Here is a 27708-nt window from a genome sequence, read left to right as displayed (position 1 = left end):
TGCGCGTACGTGTGTGGGCGCGTACGTGTGTGGGGGGGCGCGCGTACGTGCGTACGTGTGTGGGTGGGCGGGGGGTGCGCGTACGTGTGTGTGGGTGCGCGCGTGTGTGGGGGTGCGGGTGGGTGCGCGTACGGGTGGGTGGGGGTACGGGTGGGTGCGCGTGTGTGTGTGGGTGCGGGTGGGTGCGCGTACGTACGGGTGGGTGCGCGTACGTACGGGTGGGTGCGCGTACGTACGTGGGTGCGCGTACACGTACACGCGGGTGCGCGTACGTGCGTGTGGGCGGGTGCGCGTACGTGTGTGGGCGGGTGCGCGTACGTACGTACGTACTGGGGGTTTATATATAGTGTTCAACTACAACATGGAGGCTGGTTATCCTGATGATGCTGTTTGGGTGGGTGCACGTACGTGCGTGCGGGTGCGCGTACGCGTGCGGGTGCACGTACGTGCGTGCGTGCGGGTGCACGTGCGTGCGGGTGCGCGTGCGTGCGCGCGTGCGGGTGCACGCGTGCGTGCGGGCGTGCGCGCGTGCGGGTGCACGTGCGTGCGCGTGCGTGCGTGCGGGTGGACGTGCGCGCGTGCGGGTGCACGTGCGCGCGTGCGTGCGGGTGCACGTGCGTGCGTGCGTGCGTGCGTGCGGGTGCACGTACGCGCGTGCGTGCGTGCGTGCGGTGCGTGCGGGTGCACGTGTGTGTGTGGGTGCACGTGCGTGCGGGTGTGTGTGTGTGGGTGCGTGGGTGCGCGTGCGTGCGGGTGCACGCGCGTGCGCGTGCGTGTGGGTGCACGTACGTACGTGCGCGCGTGGGTGCACGTACGTACGTGCGCGCGTGCGGGTGGGTGCACGTACGTGCGCGCGCGCGTGCGGGTGGGTGCACGTACGTGCGCGCGTGCGGGTGGGTGCACCTACGTGCGCGCGTGCGTGTGGGTGCACGTACGTGCGCGCGTGCGTGGGGGTGCACGTACGTGCGCGCGTGCGTGTGGGTGCACGTACGTGTGTGTGGGTGCACGTACGTGTGTGTGGGTGCACGTACGTGTGTGTGGGTGTGGGTGGGTGTGTGTGGGTGCACGTACGTACGTGCGTGTGTGGGGTGCACCCACACGCACGCGTGTGTGTGGGGGTGCACCCACACGCACGTACGTACGTGCACCCACACGCACGTACGTGCACCCACACGCACGTACGTACGTGTGGGCACGTACGTGTGTGGGGGTGCACGCGTGTGTGGGGGTGCACGCGTGTGTGGGGGTGCACGCGTGTGTGGGGGTGCACGCGTGTGTGGGGGTGCACGGGTGTGTGTGGGGGTGCACGGGTGTGGGTGCACGTGTGTGTGTGTGCGCGTGTGTGTGTGTGCGTGCACGGGTGTGGGTGCGCGTGTGTGGGTGCGCGTGTGTGTGCGCGTGTGTGTGCGCGTGTGTGCACGTGTGTGTGTGCACGTGTGTGTGTGCACGTGTGTGTGTGTGGGTGCACGTGTGTGTGTGTGGGTGCACGTGTGCGTGTGTGGGTGCGCGTGTGTGTGGGTGCACGTGTGTGTGGGTGCACGTGTGTGTGGGTGCACGTGTGTGTGTGGGTGCGCGTGTGTGTGGGTGCGCGTGTGTGTGGGTGCGCGTGTGTGTGGGTGCGCGTATGTGTGTGGGTGCGCGTGTGCGTATGTGTGTGGGTGCGCGTGTGCGTGTGTGCGTGTGTGTGTGTGTGTGTGTGCGTGTGCGTGCGTGTGGGTGTGTGTGTGTGGGTGCGTGTGTGTGGGTGCACGTACGTGTGTGTGTGCTTCCCTGCATAACGTAAACAAAATGAATAATTTCCCTTTTGCAAAGTTTGAGATTTCCATATTGTAGGTAAGTGATAATTTTATTATTACTGCGTATGTATGTGGGATGTTCTACCACTATAAATGCTGTGAATAACTTGTGTAAACTAATGCCCATGTGCTCTCCATTAGAAATGCCTGTACTGTAGCAGCATCCCCACCAAATCCTGCTGCTGAGGATGAACCACTGTATACAGACCCTGCTGACTGGCCTTCAGTTCTGACTGATTCGGACACAACTAGTTTGCAGAGGACCAAGATGGGTACCACCTAACTTTGTTTTCCCAAGGAATGAGAGTGTTGGAAGAAGTTGCCGCCACCAGTATTTCAGGTAGACCTTGGTGAGTGGTGAAAAAATCCCTAGAAGTTGGTTGGTGTTTTCTGAAAGAAACAACAGCCTCTTCTGCTTCTGCTGCACACTCTTTTCTAGGAAGAAAATTCATTTAGCAAACTCAGGACTGACAGACTGGAAACATGCACGTTCTTTGACTTCACAGGACAACAGTCCAGAACACCAAAACTGCATGAAAACATGGAAAGAACTGGCAATGAGGATCAAAAAACGGGATAGCACTTATGGAGGATAAGAGAGAGGTGTTGACACGTCTGACTGCTATTGTGCAGTCTCCAGCAATTAGAAATCTGGCACTAAGGGGGGACACACAAACACTGTACTCTCAATCAAATGGAAATGTCCTCAAAGGTTGAACTGATGGCACAATTGGATCCAGTCATGATAGAGCACCTTAACCGTTTCCAAAAAGGGACCTCGAGTCACACCACCTTGGCCACCAAATACAGAATGCCAGATACCTTGGCCACCAAATCCAGAATGAACTCATTGATTTGTTGTGAGCAGCAAGGTCATTTCAATTATGGTGAGTGATATCAAGCTGACAATTCTTCTTCTCAGACATTCGACAGTTAAGGGGCGTTCGTTCAGCACTATCTCATTCGCATGTCTTTATCGGTGGGCTGGAGCGTTAATCCCTTTAAATTCCAGTCGACAGAGGCGGAGCAAATCACCCTGCTGCGTATTCAGTTCTCTCACTTGTTATTTAGAGTGGAGCAATGCGAAGTGTGCACATGACGGATTTACCACGAAAGTAATTATTTACTATAGGAAAACGGTATAGACAGGCGTCCGCGAACCAAGCAGATGGTGCTCCTCCGGCCATGACTCGTACCAGGCTCCCCACGGTTGAAGCGGCGTTGATATTTCTATCTGTCGCACAGCTGAGCACAGGTAGGCTATATTGACAAACGTTCTAGGGGTTTCTTATTGAAACTGTGCGACCACTGCATGTATCATGGGTTGTTTAGGCGGTATTTGTAGGCTCTTTTGCTGTGTCTGATGCTCAGTGCTTGACTTGCAGGCGCTCACCGGAGTACTGGCATATCAAGCGTTATACTGCTTGAGCTCCTGTTCCTTTTATAGAATATTAGCTCAAAAGCATTGTACGGCCCCTGCACCTAAATATAAACCGTACCGGCACCCAAAATGATTACCGGGACCTATTTCAGTCCAAGTCGAGTACTGCTTATGCTGGAACGTTTGATAGTTGGACTTCAAATTTACAGCCTGATAGTTTGAGGAGACTCAGTCATATGATGACTGCGGTTCATGTACGATACAGTTTGCTACATATCTTTTTGTGAACACGTTTTGTACCCCTGAACAGTATACAATATCTACACTATAATCATCTGAAAAATAGCTCATGTTAAAAGATCAGTCTTAAACGTGGTTTATTTTTGAATCAACTTGTTAGAATTACACAGGTTCATGTGCAATATGACTTGTGTAGGCTACTATGTCGTAAACCTATTTTACTCTATAGTGTTAAAATGAATTGTATTTTCCTGAGGCTCAATTTGTTCCACCTTTGTAAAAGGAACCGAACACAAATGTTAATACCTTTTACATGTTTATTTATTATTATTACGGTGCTTTTAAAACTTTTTATTTACAGTACTATGATGAAATGTTTATTTGCTATGAATGGGTAGATAGATGTAAGGTTATCTCATGATTAGAGGCTCTTTACATTCAACAGTGAAGCCCCTGATAAAGTAGGAGTTGTTTTTCTTACTCAGGCCTGTTTACAGAAAATAGTTAGATATTACTCATTCATCTTCCCTCATTTTCTAATAGCAGGCATTTTTAAGGGTTTTGGTTGGACCATATCCTACCATAATGTTGTATGGTCTGTGCCTTGATGGTGCAGACTGTTTAAGAGACTACAGAAGCTATGTCATATTATAGTGTACTATGATCTAAAATCCTGGCATTGGCACTTATTCTGCTGATAGCTGCTATTTCGAAGAAGGGTCTACTTGAGTAAAGGAGAGCACGGTGCTTGCTTAGTGAGGACCGCTCTTTCTTTTAGATTCGGCTCACACGAGGCTCGAACCCAGGACCTCTGCATTGCTAGCACACGTGAAGATGTTTCTGAACACGTTTACATTTATGTGGAAGCAACCTTCATGACTGATGAGAGGGTTAGAGGGACAAAGGTTGGCATGTTTGGTTGTAGCCTCTGTGACTTTCTCACTCATCATTATTAATGAATTATAAATAATTTTTCTTAATCATGGCATCCTCCATATAGCCAAACTCTCGCACACTCACACATTTAATAGTTTTTTTTCTTGTGACTACTGATACTTTTTTACATTTATAATTAGTAGGTTTTGTGTTTTAACAAACCTTTTTATTTTCGTACTTATGTATTGTATATTGCAGTGGATGCTTCGGTGGGGAGGACGGCTCAATAATGACTGGAACGGAGCAAACGGAATGGCATCAAACGCATGGAAACCAAGTGTTTGATGTATTTGATACCATTCCACTGATTCCGCTCCAGCCATTACCAAGAGCCTGTTAAGGTTAAGTTAAGTTAAGGTACCTCCGACCTCCTGTGGTATATTGCTTCCAACCACACCTGCACACGGTTTAAAAAAGAGCTGTTTATAACCTGTTTTTCTTTTGTGCAAATAAGTTTAATTTAAAGTAAATACTAACCTTTTTGACTACTTTAATACACTAAGTGAATTTTGTCCAAATATACTTATGACTTCTTCAAATAGGGGGACTAGATATAAGTGCTTTCATTTCTAAACAGTATAACAGATATGAATGAAAATACCCTAAAATAAAACAATGTTCTGTACTGTCGCCTCATATGAAACATTTGATCCAAAATGCTGGAGTATAGAGCCAAATGGAAACATTTTAGCTTCACTGCCCAAATGCATAAGGAGGAGTGTATGTCTAACACATTTTAAGATGCATTACAAGGTTAAATATTTCAACAAAAATGAACAATTATTATGGTAATTCTGGTCATTTGCATGAATGAATCATTATCCAAAATTCTTCAAGCCCATGGGGATAAGCAAGAACAACAAGTGGGACCCAATCATCACTATAAGATAATTGAGGTGACCATTAAACCATTTACAGTATATGAGTTGCTTGTAGTAACAATTGCAGTGCGGTTTTATAGGGATTTGTCATGATTGTGAACCACAGATGGCAATCGAGACATAGTATCCCGAGCCACAGGTTGCCTGCATGTCAGAGCTGGTTTCCTCATTAGTTAGATCTTTATTGTACATAGGCACTGTGTAATTTGCTGCCTTTATGAGTAGGTATAAATTACCAGACATCCAACTGTTCACAATAGTGTGCCTCTTATACTAGAAACTCTCTTGTATCTTAGTGTGCCTGTCCATGCTTGCCATACAACCCTCTTCTTTCGCGATAGCTAATGGGAAGGGCAGTGTATAATGTAAACACTCAATGGTAGATGGCACGGCAGGTAGCCTCGTTTCGATCCCACCTTAGACGGGCAAAATCTGGAGTGTGCTGGCAACCGGTGGGTTGCTGGCATCATCCTAGATGCCATTGTGCCTGCCATTGCTCTAGGGGCTTTGCACTGCAGCTGACCCATTGCTTCCAGACCCTCGGGTGTGTGTGTGTGTGTGTGTGTGTCTCGGTTGAGTTGTGAGCATAAAGACACGTTTCCATTCACTAAGTTAATGGACAATAAAGTACATCTTATCAGGGACTGACTCTGTAATTAAGGTGTGTTTTGGTCATCATTTAGTCAGTGTCAGGTAGCCAGACCTATTTGATGCCTACTTCTGCAGCAAAAAGTACTCGCTTTGTCAGGAATATGCGCAATCTGGGAAACGGGCCCAAAGTCTTTTGTGGCTGACTGTGTGTGTATATACAAAAAATGAATTCATACTCTTATTAAAAAGTGAAATTCCAACTTCATGATGAAGTCACCCAGGAATCTTATAAAGGCCTACGTGGACAAGTGAAGTCATTACCACATTTCACTGTTTTGAACACAACATACATTTGGAATGGATTAGCCTGTTCATCTTCCCATCAGTAGTGTTGGCGAACATCTGAGGGCGTTCTGATATTCAGAGAAATCGAGCTTCGCTCAGACATGCAGCAGGGACCTGAGAGAATGATCCGAGAGATTCCCTACAGGTCCAACCAGGCAAACCTCTCTGCCCTTATAAAAGATGGACACAGACCGATAGTATAGACCTACCTCCTTTATAAGTAGGAAAGCCATGCTGTCCTCATCGCTTTATCAAATCAGGACAGGAGTGTGTAGAATCTCCAAGAAGAGCACAGGATTATCTGGGTGTTAATATCTGGGTTCTAAATGAACAGGCATTATACTTGTTTCCCCCGCCACTGAATTGATTAAAAAAACAATACTGTTTTCCATGCTGTAGCTGATATGGCTTTGTCCTAAAACATGAGTTATACAGCTGTTCTTCAGAAGTCTAAGTGGTATGCAAAGCCTGGCAAGAAAGGCTCTAGAAAATCACAAACGTAAGAGTTGTATGAAGACATGTCTTAAGCCAGACGTCTGATGATGTCACCCTGTCGTTCCAGCTCTGAAGTGTGTGTGCCAGCTATGTAACAACAACACCTGTGAGACGGGCGCGGACGGGGCCTGCTGGAACTCTGTGATGCTGATCAACGGGAAGGAGGAGGCCGTCAAGTCCTGTCTGTCCCCGGCTGAGATGAGGGGACAGGTCTTCTGCTACAGCTCCCGGAACGTCTCCAAGAGGAACTGCTGCTTCACAGACTTCTGCAACAACGAGACCCTGCATCTGCATCCAGGTAGTTACGAAGCTTTGATAGTTTGTTTTATTTATCACTTTTGGTGTAGTTTTTGCAAGTATGTGTTATATTTTCCAAAACTTTTAGTCAAATTCAAAACCAATAATCAGAAAGGCAATTTTCAATTGACTACGTACAACACATAAACTTATACACTCACTTTTCACCACTGCTTTACTAAAATTGCATTGGCCAATACAGTACAGTACCACCGTAATATATGGCATTTAGAGTCCACACATTTTGGCATGTGACCCCAGTGGGAAAACTGGTATTGCTAGTGCCATGCTCTTATGAACTGAGCCACGTACAGGGCCACTACAATATAGAAGTATAATAAAATACAATACACAATTACAATACAGGTGGAAGATGTATGATTGCCATCCCGATGAGCGTACCACCCTCCTTCAGGCCGTGGATGAGGCATGCAATGATTTCAATCCAGACCAACAGTGCCTACAGAAAGTATTCACACATTTTGGCATTTACCACATTTTTTTTGTTACAGCCTGAATTTAAAATGGTTTACATTGAGATTTATTCTGTCACTAAGCCTACACACAATACCCCATAATTTCAAAGTGGAATTATGTTAGATTTTTTTTTAAATAAAAAAGAAATGAAAAGCTGAAGTGTCTTGAGGCAATTAGTATTCAACCTCTTTGTTACCTCATCTCTGTACCCCACACATACAATTATCTGTAAGGTCCCTCAGTCGAGCAGGGAATTTCAAACACACATTCAACCACAAAGACCAGGGAGGTTTTCCAATGTCTCTCAAAGAAGGGCACCTATTGGTTAATTGGTAAAAATAAAAAGCTGACATTGAATATCCCCATTTTTTTTTAATTAAAAATTTGAGCATGGTGAAGTTATTATTTACACTTTGGATGGTCACTATAAAGATACAAGTGTCCTTCCTAAATCATTTGCCGGAGAGGCCAATGGTGACTTTAAAACAGTTAGAGGTTTAATGGCTGTGATAGGAGAAAACTGAGGATGGATCAACCACATTGTAGTTACTCCACAATACTAACCTAATTGACAGTGTAAAAAAGGAAGCTTTTAATAAAACATATAAAAAATATTCCATAACATGCATCCTGTTTGCAACAAGGCACTAAAGGACTGCAAATAAATGTGGCGAAGCAATTAACATTTTGTCCTGAATACAAAGTGTTATGTTTGGGGCAAATCCAATACAACACATTACTGAGTACCACTCTCCATATTTTTAAGTGTACTGGTGGCAGCATCATGTTATGGGTATGCTTGTATTCATTAAGGACTGTGGAGTTTTTCAGAATAAAAAATAAATGGAATGGAGCTAAGCATAGGCAAGCTCAGAGAGGAAAGCCTGGTTCAGGCTGCTTTCAACCAGACACTGGGAGATTAACTTGCCTTTCAGCAGGACAATAACCTAAAACACAATCCCAAATCTACACTGGAGTTGCTTACCAAGAAGACAGTGAATGTTCCTGAGTGGCTTAGTTAGAGTTTTGAACTTAAATCTGTTTGAAAATCGATGGCAAGACCTGAAAATTGTTGCCTAGCAATGATAAACAACCACAAATTTTACAGAGCTTGAAGAATTGGACAAATGTTGCACAATCTAGGTTTGGAAAGCTCTTAGAGACTTACCCAGAAAGAGTCACTGCCAAAGGTGATTATAACCTGTATTGACTCAGAGGGTTGTATAATTGTCTAACCAAAATATTTTAGTTTTATTTTCCATATACAATACCAGTCAGAAGTTTGGACACACCTACTCATTCAAGGGTTTTTCTTTATTTGTACTATTTTATACATTGTAGAATAATAGTGACGACAATAACACACATGGAATCATGTTGTAACCAAAAAATATATATTTTATATTTGAAATTCTTCAAAGTAGCCACCCTTTGCCTGATGATAGCGTTGCACACTCTTGGCATTCTCTTAACCAGCTTCATGAGGTAGTCACCTGGAATGCATTTCAATTAACAGGTGTACCTTGTTAAAAGTTAATTTGCGCAATTTTTTTCCCTTAATGTGTTTGAGCCAATCAGTTGGGTTGTATACAGAAGATAGTCCATATTATGGCAAGAACAGCTCAAATAAGCAAAGAGAAACAACACTCTACTCACTCACTCACTACCGGTCAAAAGTTTTAGAACCTATACTCATTCAAGGGTTGTTCTTTATTTTTACTATTTTCTACATTGTATAATAATCGTGATGACATCAAAACTCTGAAATAGCACATGTGGAATGATGTAGTAACCCCCAAAAAGTGTTAAAACAAATCTAAATATATTTTATATTCTTCAAAGTAGCCACCCTTTGCCTTGATGACATCTTTGCACACTTGGAATTATCTCAACCAGCTTCATGATGAATGCTTTTCCAACAGTCTTGAAGGAGTTCCCACATATGCTGAGCACTTTTCCTTCACTCTGCAGTCCAACTCATCCCAAACCATCTCAATTGGGTTGAGGTTGGGTAATTGTGGAGGCCAGGTCATCCGATGTCACACTCCATCACTCTCCTTCTTGATCAAATAGCCCTTACACAGCCCGGAGGTGTGTTTTGGTCATTGTTCTGTGGAAAACAAATGATAGTCCCACTAAACGCAAACCAGGTGGGATATCGCTGCAGAAAGCTGTGGTATCCATGCTGGTTAAGTGTGCCATGAATTCTAAATAAATCACAGACCGTGTCACCAGCAAAGCAACCCCACACAATAAAACCGCCTCCGTGCTTTACAGTTGGAAATACACATGCAAGATCATCCGTTCACCCACACCGCGCCTCACAAAGACACGGCGGTTGGATCCAAAAATCTCAAATTTGGACTCCAGACCAAAGGACAGATTTCCATCTGTGTAATGTCCATTTCTCGGGTTTCTTGGCCCAAGCAAGTCCCTTCTTATTATTGGGGTCCTTTTGTAGTGGTTTCTTTGCAGCAATTCGACCATGAAGGCCTGATTCACAGTCTCCTCTGAACAGTTGATGTTGAGATGTGTCTGTTACTTTGGACTCTGAAGCATTTATTTGGTCTACAATTTCTGAGGCTTGTAACTCTAATGAACTTGTCCTCTGCAGCAGAGGTAACTCTGGGTCTTCTATTCCTGTGGCGGTCCTCATGAGAGCCAGTTTCATCATAGTTCTTGATGTTTTTTTTGACTGCACTTGAAGAAACTTTCAAAGTCAAGGGGCGTATACTTTCTGAAGGCATTGTATGTCAGGCTTAGATCCGTCGTGACAAAAGGTTTTCCCCCAGGTGCATGAACAATGAGGATATTTACTGAGCTTTTGATGAGCACCTATGGCCAAATACTCAAGACAGGCTTGATGCAAACTAGTGCCTGCTAAACATTGTTTCTTTAAATTGTGAATGATGTCTTCTTTGATCACACAATTTTAATAATATGTTTTTTTATAGTATGTGAAATTTTGGAAAAGGTAGTGTGCTTTAAATGCCAGGATGTCACACTCCTTTCGGATTTTCACCTAGTCGAATTCGCTGCACACTTGAAGAAGAGAATCATATTTTGAGGCCCATGTCTGTCTGACAATAGCCGACTCTCTGTACCAAAATGAACGAATGGCGGGAATTGACGTAATTGCGTATTAGATGACACGTTCTCAGAAGGAGGAGCCTAGTATGCTGTTATTTATTGCTTAATGCATTACATTTGTACTAAACAGAATGTTATAAACAGTACGTCGTACGATTAGTACACAGTATGCATTTTAAGTAGTTAGGCAAGACAGATTTCAGAATATTTTTTTCTTCACTTTTTTGGAATCCCTAAATAGCCCAATATCCTAGAATAGAAGTTCTTGTACTCTTCATATCCTCTACAGTGAGTGTCATGAGGAGCTTAGAGTCGTTGAATCAGGTGTTTTAGTGCTGGGCTTGAACATCTTTTAGTTCTTCAGGTCCAGGGTTAGTAATAACTGTATTACAAGAATCCAATATACATTTAAATACATTGCATACCAATCATCATTATCATTTTAGACCCTGGTGTTTTAATGTGAAAAATAATCAAACACATAGTGAAAGCAACATTCTTGAAAAGTAACATTCATCAATTTTTGATCCCCTTTGGTTATGAATGGATTGGATTAGGATGTTGAATTGCCTGCTGATGTTTTGGAAAAGAAACGGTACACTTGCTGAGGCCGCTCTGTTTAAGAGATGTACTGACTACACTCTACCCTCTCTTCATCAGTGCCTGTTCTCAGCCCTTAATAACAGTTCCCCTGGTTACCAGATTGATTATATGTACTGAAGCTGCTTCCAAATTGCCCGAGCTCAGTGGTGACCCGTCATTTATTTATGTCTGTCCCTCATTTTAAGGTCAACCCTGTTATGTGAACTAAACTCTCATTTTAATATATTCCTTTTAAATATTTTTTTTTTCAAAAGAGACATTGAACATCTAATTGTCAAATCATAGGGTAAAATCAGATGAGCTGGTTCTACTCTTTTTGGCCATTTTCTGGTGTTTTGTGGTGGAAAACTGAGCGGGTGGAGCGGAACATGTCAATCCTTTTACCCGTAGGTTAGAAATATTTGAACATTTTTGTTGTTAAGCTTGCATTCAATTGTCACTCCCTGTTGTACACAACAAGCTTCCATTCCCCATGTGACAAGGGGGTTTATGGCTGATTTTAAGATGACATGGTCCCCCCGTTACCTTTATTTGGCACTTACTATAGTAAATTGAGATGGGAACTTGTTTTTTTATGAAGTTGAACATGTTGTTAAGCAACTGCTTGCTAAGGTTACGATTAGGGTGAGGTCTAGAATAAGGGTTAAAGTTAGGGTAAGTTTATGGCTAGGGTTAGTAAATGGTTAGTTAAAATGTTACTATCTAAAATAAGTGTTACTGCTATGCAGTGCTGGAAAAAGTACCCAATTGTCATACTTGAGTAAAAGTAAAGATACCTTAATAGAAAATGACTCAAGTAAAAGTCCTAAAGTATTTGTTTTTAAATATACTTAAGTATCAAAAGTAAATGTAATTGCTAAAATATACTTAAGTAGTAAAATAAAAGTATAAATAATTTCAAATTCCTTAAACTCAGCAAAAAAAGAAACATCCTCTCACTGTCACCTGCATTTATTTACATGTATGTGTAAATATTTGTATGAACATAACAAGATTCAACAACTGAGATGTGACTAACGGAAATGGAATAATGTGTCCCTGAACAAAGGGGGGGGTCAAAATCAAAAGTAATAGTCAGTATCTGGTGTGGCCACCAGCTGCATTAAGTACCGTAGTGTATCTCCTCCTCATGGACTGCATCAGATTTGCCAGTTCTTGCTGTGAGATGGTACCCCACTCTTCCACCAAGGCACCTACAAGTTCCAGGACATTTCTGGGGGAATGGCCCTAACCCTCACCCTCCGATCCAAAAGGTCCCAGATGTGCTCATTGGGAATGATATCCGGGCTCTTCGCTGGCCATGGCCAGAACACTGACGTTCCTGTCTTGCAGGAAATCATGCACAGAACGAGCAGTATGGCTGGTGGCATTGTCATGCTGTGACACACCACCCAAGACCATGACGGACCCTCCACCTCCGAATCGATCCCGCTCCAGAGTACAGGCCTCGGTGTAATGCTCATTCCTTCGACGATAAACGCGAATATGACCAAAAGGGAAAAAAAGGGACGTTTCTTTTTTTGCTGAGTTTATTAAGCAAACCAGATGGCTCCATTTTCTTATTTTTTCAAAGTTAGACAGCCAGGGCCATGCTGCAACACCCAGACAATTTACAAACTACGCATTTGTCTACATTATTTTCTGCATTAACAAATTCTCATGTTTGTTATGTATATACAAGCCAAGGTTCTTGATTTTTAAGTAGCCTTGCTAAAACAACCAGAGGTATTTGTAGTGAGTCTGCCAGATCAGAGGCAGTAGGGATGACCAGGGATGTTCTCTTGATAAGTGTGTGAATTAGACAATTTTCCTGTCCTGCTAAGCATTCATAATGTAACGAGTACTTATGGGTGTCAGGGAAAATCTATGGAGTAGAAAGTACATCATTTTCTTTAGGAATGTAGTGAAGTAAATGTTGTCAAAAATATATAAATAGTAAAGTACAGATACTACTAAAGTAGTACTTTCAAGTATTTTTTTACTTAAGTACTTTACACCACTGCTGCTAAGTTTATGGTTATTTTTGTAAAGAGTAGACCACATGACTGAAAGTGCGAAGGGCAGATGAGATGACGTTAGCCCATTACAGTTGGAATGTTAGATGTTTTATTAGATTAGGATCTCTTTTTGCCCACCAAGGGCTAGTCTTCAAAGATTCCCTTTAGAAATGTAAAAACGTACAGAAAATCTATAGTAACATGTGTCTGTGCGTGTAAAATCCTGTATCTGTCTCGTCAGAATGACTGCCTCCATGTTGAGGTAAACCATTGGAGCCGTCTGTGTTCTGGGGAAAAGTGAAACGAGGTACTCTCTTTCAAACAGCTGATGTTGATTTCTATAAATGTGCCTATTTTCATACCGTCTCATAAACATTGAGATAGAGGTATTGTGATTTGGATAAGAACGTTTGAATTTGTCAAAAACGATGAATGACATGAGATTGCTTCCCTAACACATGCCGCTTCCAAAGTAGCCTCCTAACATTAGACAAAAAAAGATTAGTGGCCTACTCAAAGCACATGGGGAAGTAGATATGTCCCAAGTGCATCCAACTGATATGCATGTTGAAAAACATTCCAGTATATTTTAACCAGTAGGGCAATGGAGGTTAGAGGCTGATTTCCTGTTGTTTTGCACTTTTCCTTGAGTGATTTTCTTTGCTCTACTGGGACGTGATAGAATAGGCTTTTAGGTAAAAGGGAAAGACGTGTTATGAAATACTTGACTTGGGTTGTCGACTTGTGTTCACATATCTGACTCTGTGTACAGTTCTCACTCTGTGGATGTTGCAAGACATCTTACTAGATGAGGACACTCAAAGACTATTGCTGTATTGGGGATAGCTAAGGCCATCAGGTCAAACAAACATGACACCACTTGAGCTTTCGCCTGGGGTAACACAAAGCAACTTCATACAATTTTAGTTGGATTTATTACCACAAGCCTTTCCTCTCCAGTTAAGGTGCCACCAACCTCCTATGGTTGCAAGTGACATCTCAAGCAACTTTGCTGTTACATGAAGCAACTCATTTTTAAAAAAGTAACCTTTTCTTTTACTAGGCATGTTGGTTAAGAACAAATTCCTATTTACAATGACAACTCACTGTTCCCCGGTAGGCCAACTGCCTTGTTCAGGGGCAGAACGACAGATTTGTAATGACTTAAATGTAATGTAAATGTAATATGCCAGCTCGGGGATTTGATCCAGCAACCTTTCGGGTACTGGCCCAACGCTCTAACCACTAGGCTACCGACCGCAACTCAACCGCGATTAAAATTGCATGCAAGAGCCAATCAAATTGAAGCTGCTTGTTTGAGAGTTCCAAACTCACCCCATGTCATCTGCTGCATTACGTTGGTGGTTCACAAACGATTTGTTTATCCAACCATTTAGTTATTGTAACAGCAAGGATATATAAGACATGCAGCCTGTAAAATATTGCTAGCTAGCCAAAATGACATTGCAAACACAAAGACAGCTAGCTAGCTAGCTAGCAACAAGCTAACCATATTAGCAACGAACTAAGATAGCTAACACAGTTCAATTAGCAGAATGTCAACCAAAATCCATCTCAATACAGTAAAATCTATCTTCTCCCATTGCCGGCTAGTGAGGTTTCCTCTCACTACCACATTTGGTAGTGAGTGGAAACGCCAAGCGGATGCGTCACATCTATACATCCGGTGAAATATCTGTCTCATTGTTCTATCTGTGGTGCTAGTCTGTTCTGTCAACGCAGATCGTGGGTTGTGCTGCACAGCACTGACACCTGTGTTGACATGACAACTTGGTCGAAATTCTGAACCTTCGAATGGATCATGTGACAAAAGGGTTTGATTTGTGCAACTAGTTGCAAGCAACAGCCAATCAAGGTTGGATGCATCCAGATGAAACTTCAAGTTTCAGATGAGCAGCTTATTAGTGTCAGGGGGGTGTCTTGTTTTGCACGCTTTGTATAAAATACAGCATGACAGGATCTTTATAAAATAACATAGCTCTTTATTAGCTAGCTATAACTGGCGCGTGCATGTGTCTTCGGTCATGATCAACAGAACATACCTCATGACCTGGGTAGTCTTAACCAATCATAGTGCAGATTGATATAACCGTAGAATGCAACCAATTACAATTCAGTATGTTGACACACATGAATATTACAGGGGTTGTTTCACAAAGCAATAGAAAAGCAACTTGTTGCAAGCAGCTAAAATGACGTGCAAGTTGTGTAACAACAGCTCTACGCTGAGTGCAGTTTCGATATTGTTGATATTAAGGCTATTTTCAACTTTAAAAAATAACTGTTCTACATAGAAAGAATACTGCTTTAGTACATTATTTTCCATTACTTTATTATGACATAATTTTGTATTACTTTATTACACTAGTAGTGCCATGGGAATTCTAGCATTCTAATTCTAAAGTGAGGTTTTGAGAAGGAGATGTTGTCCCTGAAATGGTTGTTTCTAACCAAATTGTCCACATCCACACACTGAAAAAAATAAAGGACCGTAAAATGTCAACTGCTCATTATTTAAACATATTGACAAGGTTATACTTGCACTGCATTATGATTATGTCTGGCAGTACATGGATGATGACGAACCCAGAGTCTCTGGTGGCACAGCTAGCGCTGCGATGCAGTGCAGCGCCACGAGGAAAGGTACAGCCAGAGCGACTTGTCATAATCCAATCATTGCAGCAGGCTCAACCGATACCCCGCCCATTTCTTTAGACAGAAGAACTAGCCAATAGTTGTTTACAGCACACAGCACTTCACACTGAGTGAAAGAAACATGCGTGCTGGCAGCTGAAAATCACGATCACGGATCATTACAAAACATACTTGTGTAATAATCGTATTCGGAAGATTCTCCATATCCGTTACTAATTTTGTTTGAATACTCGGCACTCCCCTACTGTACATGTAAACAGGGCTGAAAAGTGACTGGTCGCAGGAATAAATCATATAACATTTTATTTGTCACATACACATGGTAAGCAGATGTTAATGCGAGTGTAGCGAAATGCTTGTGCTAGTTCCGACAATGTAGTAATAACCAATGAGTAATCTAATCGAACAATTTCACAACTACCTTATACACACAAGTGTAAAGGGATGAAGAATATGTACATAAAAACATATGAATGAGTGATGGTACAGAACGGCATAGGCAAGATGCAGTAGATGGTATCGAGTACAGTATATACATATGAGATGAGTAATGTACGATATGTAAACATTATATTAAGTGGCATTATATAAAGTGGCTAGTGATAATTTTTTTACATACATTTTTCCGTTATTAAAGTGGCTGGAGTTGAGTCAGTATGTTGGCAGCAGCCACTCAATGTTAGTGGTGGCTGTTGTAACAGTCTGATGGCCTTGAGAATAGAAGCTGTTTTCAGTCTCTCGGTCACAGCTTTGATGCACCTGTACTGAGCTCACCTTCTGGATGATAGTGGGGTGAACAGGCAGTGGCTCGGGTGGTTGTTGTCCTTGATGATCCTTTTGGCCTTCCTGTAACATCGGGTGCTGTATGTGTCCTGGAGGGCAGGTAGTTTGCCCCCGGTGATGCGTTGTGGAGACCTCACTACCCTCTGGAGAGCCTTACGGTGTGGGCGGAGCAGTTACCTAGTAAACTGGCCACTGACTGTATGTTGTAGATCCTATTTTAGTTGTTGTGCTCACCATCGGTTGAGCCACCGCATGCTCTTGAATACAGGGTGGGCGTCATGTTTTGTTTGATTTAATGTGAATAACATTTTAATTTCAAATTGTACCACAAAGATGGTTGGAGGTCAACACATCAGCCGATGTTGATTTTGAGTGAGAATATATATCGTTTTAAATTACTGTCAATCTTCCATAGGAAACCTTTTGAAATCATAGAAATATAGATCATAGAATTGACATTCCCATTCAAGTTTAAATTAAACAGAGGGTGGGCTGGTGGCCATCTTTCTGGTAATAATTAGGGGTTCACAGCGAAGTTATGAACCTATTGTTATTCTTAGATTCTAATTTGGCACACAGAAACTAGATGCCATGAGTTACTTGGTAAACAAAAAAAAAGTGGCACCGATTGGCCAATAGGTGGCACTTGTATAAGCAGTCTCTCTTAAACCCTCATATCTGCCCGTGTAACCTAGAGACTTGAAACTATGTATGTAGGTGTCTTTCCTCATGCTGAAGAAATTTGCATCAAGGACCCATAATGTCTATCAGGATAGATTTTCCTCCATCTTGGACATTTGGGAAAACCGTCTTCTCATAAACCATAGGACCAAATGACACCAAATACGGAATGCAGACCCATGATACGTATTAACTTAGTTTGGGTAAAACAATGGCTGACTTATCTACAAATCAAAAATCTGATTTTTATGTGTCAATTTAAATCCACTCCACAGTGGCGTATCAACTTGAAACTTATCATCGCTATCATGGACATCCCTAAGATGAACCACGCTGAATTTGGTATTTATGTAAAAAAAAACAACAGGGAAACTATTAACACATTCTTTGCATATATAACGCGAAGGCTGAAAATCGCCTGCAATCATCTCCTCCTGAACCATACGTCAGATTTAGACCCACTACATCAGTGTTTAATGGTTTTGAGATTTGTTTTTGTTGCGTTCAAATATGGCCGCACTGGAACTATAGATGCACATATGCTAATGAAAAAATGTATACTTAAAAAATCTTTCTCATGAACCATAAATCAGATTGGTTGATCAGATGTGGTCCTGATCTATGGATTTCACATAACTGAGCAGGGGTGCCAGTTTATGGTAGTGAAATTAACATTCCATTCTCTGGAAACGGCTCTGGTGGACATTCCTGCAGTCAGCATGCAAATTCCACACTCCCTCAATGCTGGAGAATGTGTGGCATTGTGTTGTGTAACAAAACTGCACATTTTAGAGTGTCCTCTTATTGTCCCCAGCACAAGGTGCACCTGTATAATGACATACCGTTTAATCAGCTTCTTGATATGCCACACCTGTCAGGTGACTGGATTATCTTGACAAAGGAGAAATGCTCAGTAACAGGGATGTAAACAAATGTGTGCACAAAATGTGAGAGAAATAAGCTTTTTGTGCGTATGGAACATTTCAGGGATTTTTAATTTCAGCTCATGAAACATGAAACATGGGACACTTTACATGTTCCATTCATATATTTTGGTTCAGTGTAATTAACCTAATGAATTTGAGAATAATTAGTTGCTGCATTAAAGGTGGGCCACGCTACACCACTAGATGGCACCATATCACACCAGGGATATGAGAACTGAACCGATGGACATGGGGCCATGAAATTTGGTATGTTTGTCTTATGTATATGTCCTTAGAAGCTGTGTGTATATAAATTCACTGCAACCGTAGCTGCACCAGACCAGTTGGTGGCACTATAGATGTCACTGGCAACAGTGGCACCATAGGATACTAGAGCAATAACTATAGATCAAGTAGACTTTGTCTCATGAAAATTAATGTTAGATTCAAATTATGCAGATGAACAATGTGAAACATTTTGAAAATAACACTGAAAATATTTCCTAAAAATATTTCCTTAACTTAAACCATTAGCCAAATTGACCACAGAATTGGTATATAAAATCAATACTAGACTAAACTTCACTAGCGTCATCCTTGTGGTATTGAGAGATAAACATGGTAATGCTTCCTCTGATTGTCTTTAAAGGAAGGTAGCGCCTACATGCTAGAGGGCTTGCTTTGTCCTTTCTGTCATCCTGTGAATCACGGTCATTGCTGCACACAGCTATATTTAGAAGTGAACATTTACATTTAATTTATATTTCAATAAGGTACCGGCTAAATTGCAGTGGTCTGAACTTGGGATAGGCTCATTCTACCGATGACGGGCACAACACGGACACCTCCGATGATGTAAAATAGATTCTTGTTTACACATTTTCTTCGTAAAAAAAATAATTTAGTCAAATGATACAACTGTTTGATAACCCTGTTTGTAAGCTTTCAAATTATATCAAACTCAACCGTTTTTTCAGTGATGAAGACATGGATGTAGGGTGTGGTATGCAAAATGGGTCAACTTTGAGCACCTCTATTTTGGCATTCAGGTCATTTGCATTAACCCATTTTTGCATTGACTCTATGCACACTCACTGGACTCTACCCACAGACTCAGACATACTGACACTCCAACAGACACGAACGCACACACACACACACACACACACACACACACACACACACACACACACACACACACACACACACACACACACACACACACACACACACACACACACACACACACACACACACACACACACACACACACACACACACACACACACACACACACACACACACTGCTGCTACATTTGAACCCTTACCTACATGTACGTATTACCTCAACTAACTTGTATCCCTGCAGATTGACTCGGCACTGGTACTCCTTGTGTATAGCTTCCTCATCTATTGTGTTACTATTTTCTATATGCTAATTTTCTTACATTTGAAAACAAACTCGTAAGTAAGCTTTTCAGGGTAAAGTCTAAACCTGTTAGATTCGGCGCATGTGACAAATACAATTTTAATTGGTTTTGGTAGAGATTTCACATTTTGATCACAAGCTGCAACAGCATGTAACGACTACATTATTGGTAGTAATGGGTGTAAAGTGGTTGGAAATCACCATGGAAATAATGGAAATAATGAAGTATTAGCCTATGTATGATTTGGGTTCAGGAAGTCTTTTTACATTTTTTTTATCCCTAATGTAAAAATCCCCATCCACCTTTTTAAACCTTATATCCCAAATGTGTGGGGCCATTGCACATTCATCTACTGATCAAGTCGTGTTATTGTAAGACCCTCTTTGTTTCTTACATGGTGCTCTTACAGTATGTTGCTGTGTCTGTGTAGGCTATGTAGAAAGGCCTTCGGAGGAGCCTGGCTGGGGCAGACTGGAGCTGGCAGCAGTCATCCTGGTGCCCTCTACCCTGCTCTGTGTGAGCATCCTGCTGGGTGTGTGTGTGGTGCAGAGCCAGCCCTGTGCCTACAACCGGGCCCACAAGAATGACGCGGAGGAGCCCCTGGATGACCAAAGTCTTATGTCCCCCGATAAGTGTCTTAAAGACCTCATCTACGATATGAGCACCTCCGGCTCAGGCTCCGGTAAGAGAGAGTCTATACATGTATGGTTCAATGTACAGTCATAGAAACATAATCACTACAATGGGCATCCCCCATCAAGTCCATGGGTCTCTAATGGGGATTCTATTTAGGCATGCATGGGGGAGAGCAGGTAATGGTGCTGTGATAGATGGACCTCATATCCAACTTAGCATTTTACATCAATTTGATGTTTTAATATTGAAAATTGGGCAGCAAGTGTGAGTAACAACACACTGAGTTCAGAGATTATAATTGGATTATGTTCCTGACGGGAGCATTTGCAACGGATTCATCTGATTTTTGTTTTGTTTTACAGGGCTACCACTGCTGGTACAAAGGACAATAGCTCGGACCATCGTGCTGCAGGAGACCATTGGGAAGGGCCGCTTCGGGGAGGTGTGGCGAGGGAAGTGGCGAGGGGAGGACGTTGCGGTGAAGATCTTTTCATCCCGTGACGAGAGGTCCTGGTTCAGAGAAGCAGAGATCTATCAGACCATCATGCTCCGACACGAGAATATCCTGGGATTCATTGCAGCTGATAACAAAGGAACTTATTGACATATTTGGTCCAAATGGCACCCTATTCCCTATATAGTGCACTACTTTTCACCCAGCGCCCTATATACTATATAGGGAATAGGGTGCCATCTGGGACGCATCCTTGATATAACTGCCCTTGGTATGCTATTTTGACTATGTCGTGACTTCAGCAGGAAAAGCTCTTGGCCCTAACTACATTTCATGTCATGTACATTGTTTTAAGGTGTGACAAGAAGCTTTCTCAAGTATGACTGTACACTAACCCCAGGTGTATGACCGTGCCCTTTTGCTGTCTTCTGCAGATAACGGCTCTTGGACCCAGCTGTGGCTGGTGACCGAGTACCACGAGCACGGCTCCCTGTTCGACTACCTGAACAGGTACACAGTGTCTGTGGATGGCATGATCGTTCTGGCCTTGTCCATCGCCAGCGGCCTGGCACACCTCCACATGGAGATCATTGGCACTCAGGGTGAGGTGTTGGCACCTTTACCTTCCCGTAATGGGAATTTAAGATGACTATAATTTTTAGATTCAGAGTGATTGATATAATGTAGCATATTTAGAGTCTCTGTATCCTACAGGTCCACAGATATACCACGCCCTACAAGGCTTATTTGTAGTGTGGTATAGGCTTCAATAACAATAGAAAACCTGTATCTGTCAGTCTAGTTTTGGACTGATGCCATTCCCACTTTAGATATTCTATTAAACATCCCACAGGATTGGCATGTATTCTTGTAGTGGAAATAATGATTCACCAAAGGTCAGAACTATAATTACAGGGACTTGGCGAGGGCCTCCTTTTATAACAGAACAACCATAGAAAATCCTCTTTCTAATCTTAGAAAATATACTTTCCAAAGCACACTTATTTGTGTTGCTAGTTACTTGTGGATGTGAGCTTGTTGCATTCACAAAGATAGCCTTATTTCTATACAAATAGTTTATTCTGAATTATTTTTCTTTAACATGTTTGCACAGTACTACTGTTAATCTATTATTAGTATCAATTAATGCAAGGGCTATATAACAGTGACAGCAAACATCTGTCGATGTTAGCAAGTTATTGAATAGACATGAAATATAACCAGGGTTGGGGAGTAACGGATTACATGTACATGTAGTCTGTTACATGTAAGGGATTACAAAAAAACTGGTAACTGTAAATATTGTAATCAGGCTTTTGTAGGCTACAGCCCAAACTATGTCTTCCAATTAACGTGAATCACACTGCTGCTCTGTCATTTAGCTATTTGCGACTTATGGATTGTGGTTGTTGTGGACGGCTGTTCACAAATCTAAATATGTAGTTGAACCCAATAATGGTTGAATTCATTAAGTTTAAGCTGCCTATCAATCATTGTTTTTGAAACCAGTGGACAGCCAGTGAAATATGCGCTCTTGCAACAGCTGCATAGTGCGGATCCCAGCCTATGGAATAAAAGTGGGGCTTTTATTGCTCACTCTAATTCATGCTGATAAAAAAAGAAACGTGGAGACATGCTCAAACTCGCACACGTTTGATAGACTTAAAGGGGCAATCTGTAGTTGCTACATCCATTTTTGGGCTTATAAATTATATATACATTACCAGTCAAAAGTTTGGACACACTCATTCCAGGTTTTGTCTTTAGGTAAAGACATCAACGTTATGAATTAGTACATATGGAATCATGTAGGAACCAAAACATGTTAAACAAATCAAAATGTATTTTATATTCAAAGTAACCACCCTTTGCCTTGATGACAGCTTTGCATACTCTTGGCATTCTCTCAATCAGCTTCATGAGGAATGCTTTTCCAAAAGTTCCCACATATGCTGAGCACTCGTTGGCTGCTTTTCCGCCACTCTGCAGTCCAACTCAACCCAAACATCCCAATTGGGTTGAGGTCTGGTGTTTGTGGAGGCCAGGTCATCTGGCCCTTACACAGCCTGGAGGTGTGTTGGGTCATTGTCCTGTTGATAAACAAATGATACTCCCACTAAGTGCAAACCAGATGGGATGGCGTATCGCTGCAGAATGTTGTGGTAGCCATGCTGTTTATGTGTGCCTTGAATTCTAAAAAAAATCAGTGTCACCATCAAAGCATCAGCACATTATGTATGGTCAGTCCTTGCATCCATAGCTCTGTCTATTAATCTGAGAGTGGTTACATTTCTCCAGGCCCATCCCTCAGTTTTTTACCAAAACAGGGGCGACCATTTTGTTATTGTTTCATCTGTGGATTTGCCCTTTTAAAAAGCTGTACATTATCAAGATATCAAATTGTCACCACCAAATAGGTAAGCAATAGGCCTATAGCAAATGCAGCATATGGCATTCATTTTTCACATGTAAGTAGCACTTTTCAGTAGTGCTCAAAGCATGCCATTCCATGAGGGCAGCATTATTCTTCAACCTGAATCAATGAGCCCAATCAGTCCTCCATGACAACAAAATCATGGACAACAGAGTAGGGCTGGCTAATAAGTCCTTAGTTTTAGGGTTATGCTCAGGTAAAACAATTTGGCTAATCTATACTTCCATATTTCCAAGTCCTATTCTTGAAGATCAAGGGGTATAACATTTACTGGAATGACTGGAATTCTGATAGACTTTGGTTTTTAATGTATAGATAGAACTTAATCGTACTATTATTATATGTAGTAGAAAGCGATGGGTTAGAGGAAGCCTACATAACCAACCCATAAAGTAATATTTAACATCCATATATGGCCAGCTTTGTAAACTTTAACATTGCTTTATCCTGCAATAGATGTTGTTCAATTGGTAACATAATGTTTGTCTTCTTCTAATGCCTCTTCAGGGGAAAGTAATCCAAAAGTAATTGAATGTAATCAGATTACATTACTGAGTTTGGGTAGTCCAAAAGTTACATTACTGATTACAATTTTGGACAGATAACTAGTAACTGTAACAGTTTACATTTAGAAAGTAACCTACCCAACCCTGAATAACTATGTTTTAATGTGTGCATCCATTCATAGCACTAGACATGTATTTTGCAAGGGCCATACAACAGTGACAATACACCCATGTATCACTTTAGCAAGTTATTGAAATGACATGTAATAAAACTATGAGTTGTGATGTGTTTTACAGGGAAACCTGCCATTGCCCACAGAGACATAAAGTCTAAAAACATTCTGGTGAAGAGGAATGGGACGGCTGTCATAGCAGACCTCGGATTGGCTGTGAAACACGACTCCAGTACCAACATCATTGATATACCGTCCAATCACAGAGTAGGAACAAAGAGGTAACTAGGCAGCTTTTAACTGAGAGAAAATACCATGGGCTTGTCTATTGGCCACTTTGATAAACTTTTAAAATTATTAGTATTTTATCTTTTCATATCCTTTTTAGAGCGATGGAGGGAGCAATATTGTCCGACGATCAGGAAGGTCTCACGTTGACTTTGAGTGTGTCCAAAATGCCACAGCTCAAGTCAGAAATGGTGCACTAGGGAATAGGGTGCCATTTGGGATGCATCCAAGACTTAACATCTCCCTTGGCCTCGTTTGTTTATGAAATTGATGGCTAGCCGACAGGTATCCTCTTCCACGCGCTACCTCCATCATTCAGAGCTCCTATTTTCAGGACACCATGTGCTGTTTGTTAACTGTTAATATAGTGATGGGACCGCTGCTCACATGGAGCCCTGTCTTCTGTCTATATAATAATAAAATGTATTTGTCTGTGTGCCTGCTGCCTGTCTGCTGCCTGTCTGCTGCCTGTCTGCTGCCTGTCTGCTGCCTGTCTGCTGCCTGTCTGCTGACTGTCTGCAGGGTGGGAAATTAACTTTTTGGTCCAACAGCCACTGGTGGAAGATTCTTTTACTGTCCAAAATGTATTTTTCTCGGTAATTACACCACAAATCACCCCCCAGAAATGTATTACTAGTAAGAAGTAATGGTTTATATTTCTTAATTTCCTTAAATTTTTGTGACCTGCTTCTTTTTAAGCAATGCATGTTAAAATGAATCATTTCGATCCATTAATCCAAACAGATAAACAGTTCTACAGATGAACATCAAGAATCAACAAAGTGCCTGCCCTGCCACAAAATGCTGAGTGATGCAGCTTATTTAATATTATAGTTCAGGGCTCAATGCTGACATTTTTTACAAGAAGTACATGATGTTCTCATAAGTAGAAATGTAGAAGCACAATAATAAATCAAGGAGAGCAACGACTAAAGGTTAATGAATAAACAGTTTTGGGAGTGATCCATCCTCAATCAAGCACAGTCATTAGGTGAGACAAAAATGTTCAGCTGGCCCTTTAAGGGACCAGCTGTGGCAACTAAGGCACTTGCTTGTCTGTGATGGAGAAGAAAAAATAATCTCAGACTGCGATGTCTTCCTAGCAGCAGACAGTTGCAGCAAACTCAAACTAACTTTGATAAACAACCTAGCATGTGAACACTGTCCAAGAAACAACGACAAAGTCACACTTTTAGTAGCCTTTCTTGTCAGTTCGACAAACCACTACGTGTGGGCTTTGGATTGAAGAAAAAAACAGTTCCCAAATGCTCTGTGTGACCACCTGCCAACATGGCGTGTGAAATATAGCTATAGTACATTCTTACCCGCCGATGACAAACTATACTCTCATTTGGCGGGTGGATGGTGATCATTTCCAACCCTGCCTGTCTGTGTATCTCTGCCAGGACGTTGAGTGTCTTCAGAAGCGTCAGTGTTGACTCACTCCCCCTAATACCCTGTTGGTTAGTAGTTAACGAGTTCATCCTCCCTCGGCAGGTACATGGCCCCAGAACTGCTGGATGACACGATCAATATTGGCAGCTTTGAGTCATTCAAGCGGGCAGACATCTACTCCCTGGGCCTTGTATTCTGGGAACTGGCAAGGAGGTGTTCCATCAGGGGTACGTCTTTTTAAAACTCTTAGTACAAAAGCAACCGGAAGCAAATACAATGGAAGGCTACTAGAAATGGCAGTATTTAAAGCTGAAGCTAATACTCTATTCCCTGTATGCACTATAGGGTGCCATTTGCGACACCTTCAAGTTATTTAACTCTTAGTACAAAAGCAACTTTAAGCAAATGAAATGGAAGTCGGGAAGTCTAGTCTGTGCAGCTAATGCACTCAGAGAAATGACACTGGAGTAGTGATTGATGCAGTTACTGGTTTATTGGGTAGGCGATGCATATACTTTATTCAGTGATTCACCATTTAATGAATATTAATCAATTATAATTTTACCACTGATATTAAGTAAACACAATTTCTCATATTGCCATGGAACTGATGAAGGATGGTACATTTGTGCCAGGGAAATGAAGAAATGTGCTTGTCCCCCCCCCCCACAGGACTTCAAGAAGATTTTCAGGTGCCTTACTATGATATGGTGCCTTCAGATCCTTCTGTGGAGGACATGAGAAAGATGGTCTGTGACCAGAAACTGAGACCCAACATTCCCAACCAGTGGCAGAGCTGTGAGGTGAGCAATTTCTTTATTTATTTTTTGACTGGGATAGGGTTGCAACTTTCCCAGCTTTTCCAGAAACCCCGGTTGGAAGATTCCTTGGAATCGGTAGGGAATAAACAGGAACTCCGTAAATCCTCAGAACGGGAAGCCTATGAATTTTTGGACAAATTTTACAACCCTAGACTTAAAAAAAAAAATAATAATAATAATTTAGCTTCCACTACAGAGCCATAGGGCCGACTGAAGTCAGATTGGGAATGCAATATACTTATTGTATATTAGCTTGGTTAGCATTTAGAATTGTACCTCTGTAAATTGAACTGCTGTTTTTGAGGAAGGTTTTACTTGCAATGACTGGCTGTCTAACCTAACTTATTTGAATGCACTTACTGTAATTCCAAGTTGCTCTGCTCTGGACAAGAGTGTCTGCTAAATAGCCAAAAATGTACAATTTTGACCTGTTGATTGAACATGATCCTTCTTGATTCACCAGGCACTGCGGGTGATAGGCAAGCTGATGCGCGAATGCTGGTATGCCAACGCTGCAGCTCGCCTCACCGCGCTGAGGGTCAAGAAAACCGTCTCTCAGGTGACTGTACTCAAGGACATCAAAGATTAGCTAGCCCACTGGCTGGCGCACCAGAATGTACTGTTATTGGTCTGGAGCAAAGCATCCTCAAGACCACGCTGAAAGAAGAAACACTCAGCTGGGTCGTATTAATTAGAAACCAAACAAAAGAAAATGGGGAGGGACTACCTAAACCTATCCAATAAGACATTCTCATTACAAACGGTTTTGTTGTGGTTAGTAAATGTAGGTTTTAGCACTGTGTTACAAATGCCTGTATCGCAAGAATCAAGATTTGTTTTGTTTTATGAGCGTTCATGCCCCCTTGTTCTCGTGAACTCTTTTTGGTCTCATCTCCTTCGCTCCTTCTGTGCTGTTTGCACCTTCCCACTTGCACACACACACACACACACACACACACACACACACACACACACACACACACACACACACACACACACACACACACACACACACACACACACACACACACACACACACACACACACACACACACACACACACCAAGCCTTTCCCCATGCCACTCACGTCAAACATTAAAGATGTTCTATTTGCATTTGAGGGTTGGTCCAACAGAATTGGTCACATGGACACCCAAACACAATGAGACATTACTTTTTTATGTCTCGACTCCCAGACCCTCCTAGAACTGGAGGATCAGTGAACATGATTGTGGAACATTTAATGCACAGTTTCTGTCACACTGTGACAGAAATGCAGTACTTGGTACCAAGTTCCGCTAGGAGCATTTTAGCCACATACTGTTAATGTGCTAGCTGTCTAGTCTGTTTTTATACATGTGCAATGAGCATAAGAA

The 27708-nt window shown here is 42.1% G+C and overlaps 1 protein-coding gene across 2 annotated transcripts; it reads left to right on the top strand.

Annotated features, from left to right (window-relative positions):
* The first annotated feature begins 1954 nt into the window (after nucleotides 1–1954).
* Nucleotides 1955–27708, top strand: LOC124042148 (activin receptor type-1C-like). Of its 2 annotated transcripts, none has more exons than XM_046360537.1 (9): nucleotides 1955–2146; nucleotides 6733–6963; nucleotides 20056–20307; nucleotides 20624–20854; nucleotides 21150–21317; nucleotides 23953–24109; nucleotides 25614–25738; nucleotides 26184–26314; nucleotides 26796–27708. In XM_046360537.1, the coding sequence occupies exons 2-9, from the start codon at nucleotides 6810–6812 to the stop codon at nucleotides 26919–26921; spliced, it is 1344 nt and encodes a 447-aa protein (XP_046216493.1). In that variant the 5' UTR covers nucleotides 1955–2146; nucleotides 6733–6809; the 3' UTR covers nucleotides 26922–27708. The 2 variants fall into 2 exon arrangements, with proteins under 2 accessions (XP_046216493.1, XP_046216484.1); XM_046360528.1 differs by lacking the exon at nucleotides 1955–2146 and adding an exon at nucleotides 2770–3051.

This window comes from Oncorhynchus gorbuscha, linkage group LG01, assembly GCF_021184085.1.
Source record: "Oncorhynchus gorbuscha isolate QuinsamMale2020 ecotype Even-year linkage group LG01, OgorEven_v1.0, whole genome shotgun sequence".
NCBI classification, from domain to species: Eukaryota; Metazoa; Chordata; class Actinopteri; order Salmoniformes; family Salmonidae; genus Oncorhynchus; species Oncorhynchus gorbuscha.
The sequence above is the reverse complement of the archived record's forward strand: the minus strand, read 5'-3'. Positions and strand labels throughout refer to the sequence as shown.

Bases quoted from the DNA above. Each gene is read 5' to 3' on its own strand.
- LOC124042148 (XM_046360528.1), top strand. From the start codon at position 2,982: ATGACTCGTACCAGGCTCCCCACGGTTGAAGCGGCGTTGATATTTCTA. The intron at 21,318-23,952 runs GTGAGGTGTTGG...TGTGTTTTACAG, and splicing joins GGAGATCATTGGCACTCAGG to GGAAACCTGCCATTGCCCAC. The intron at 25,739-26,183 runs GTACGTCTTTTT...CCCCCCCCACAG, and splicing joins AAGGAGGTGTTCCATCAGGG to GACTTCAAGAAGATTTTCAG.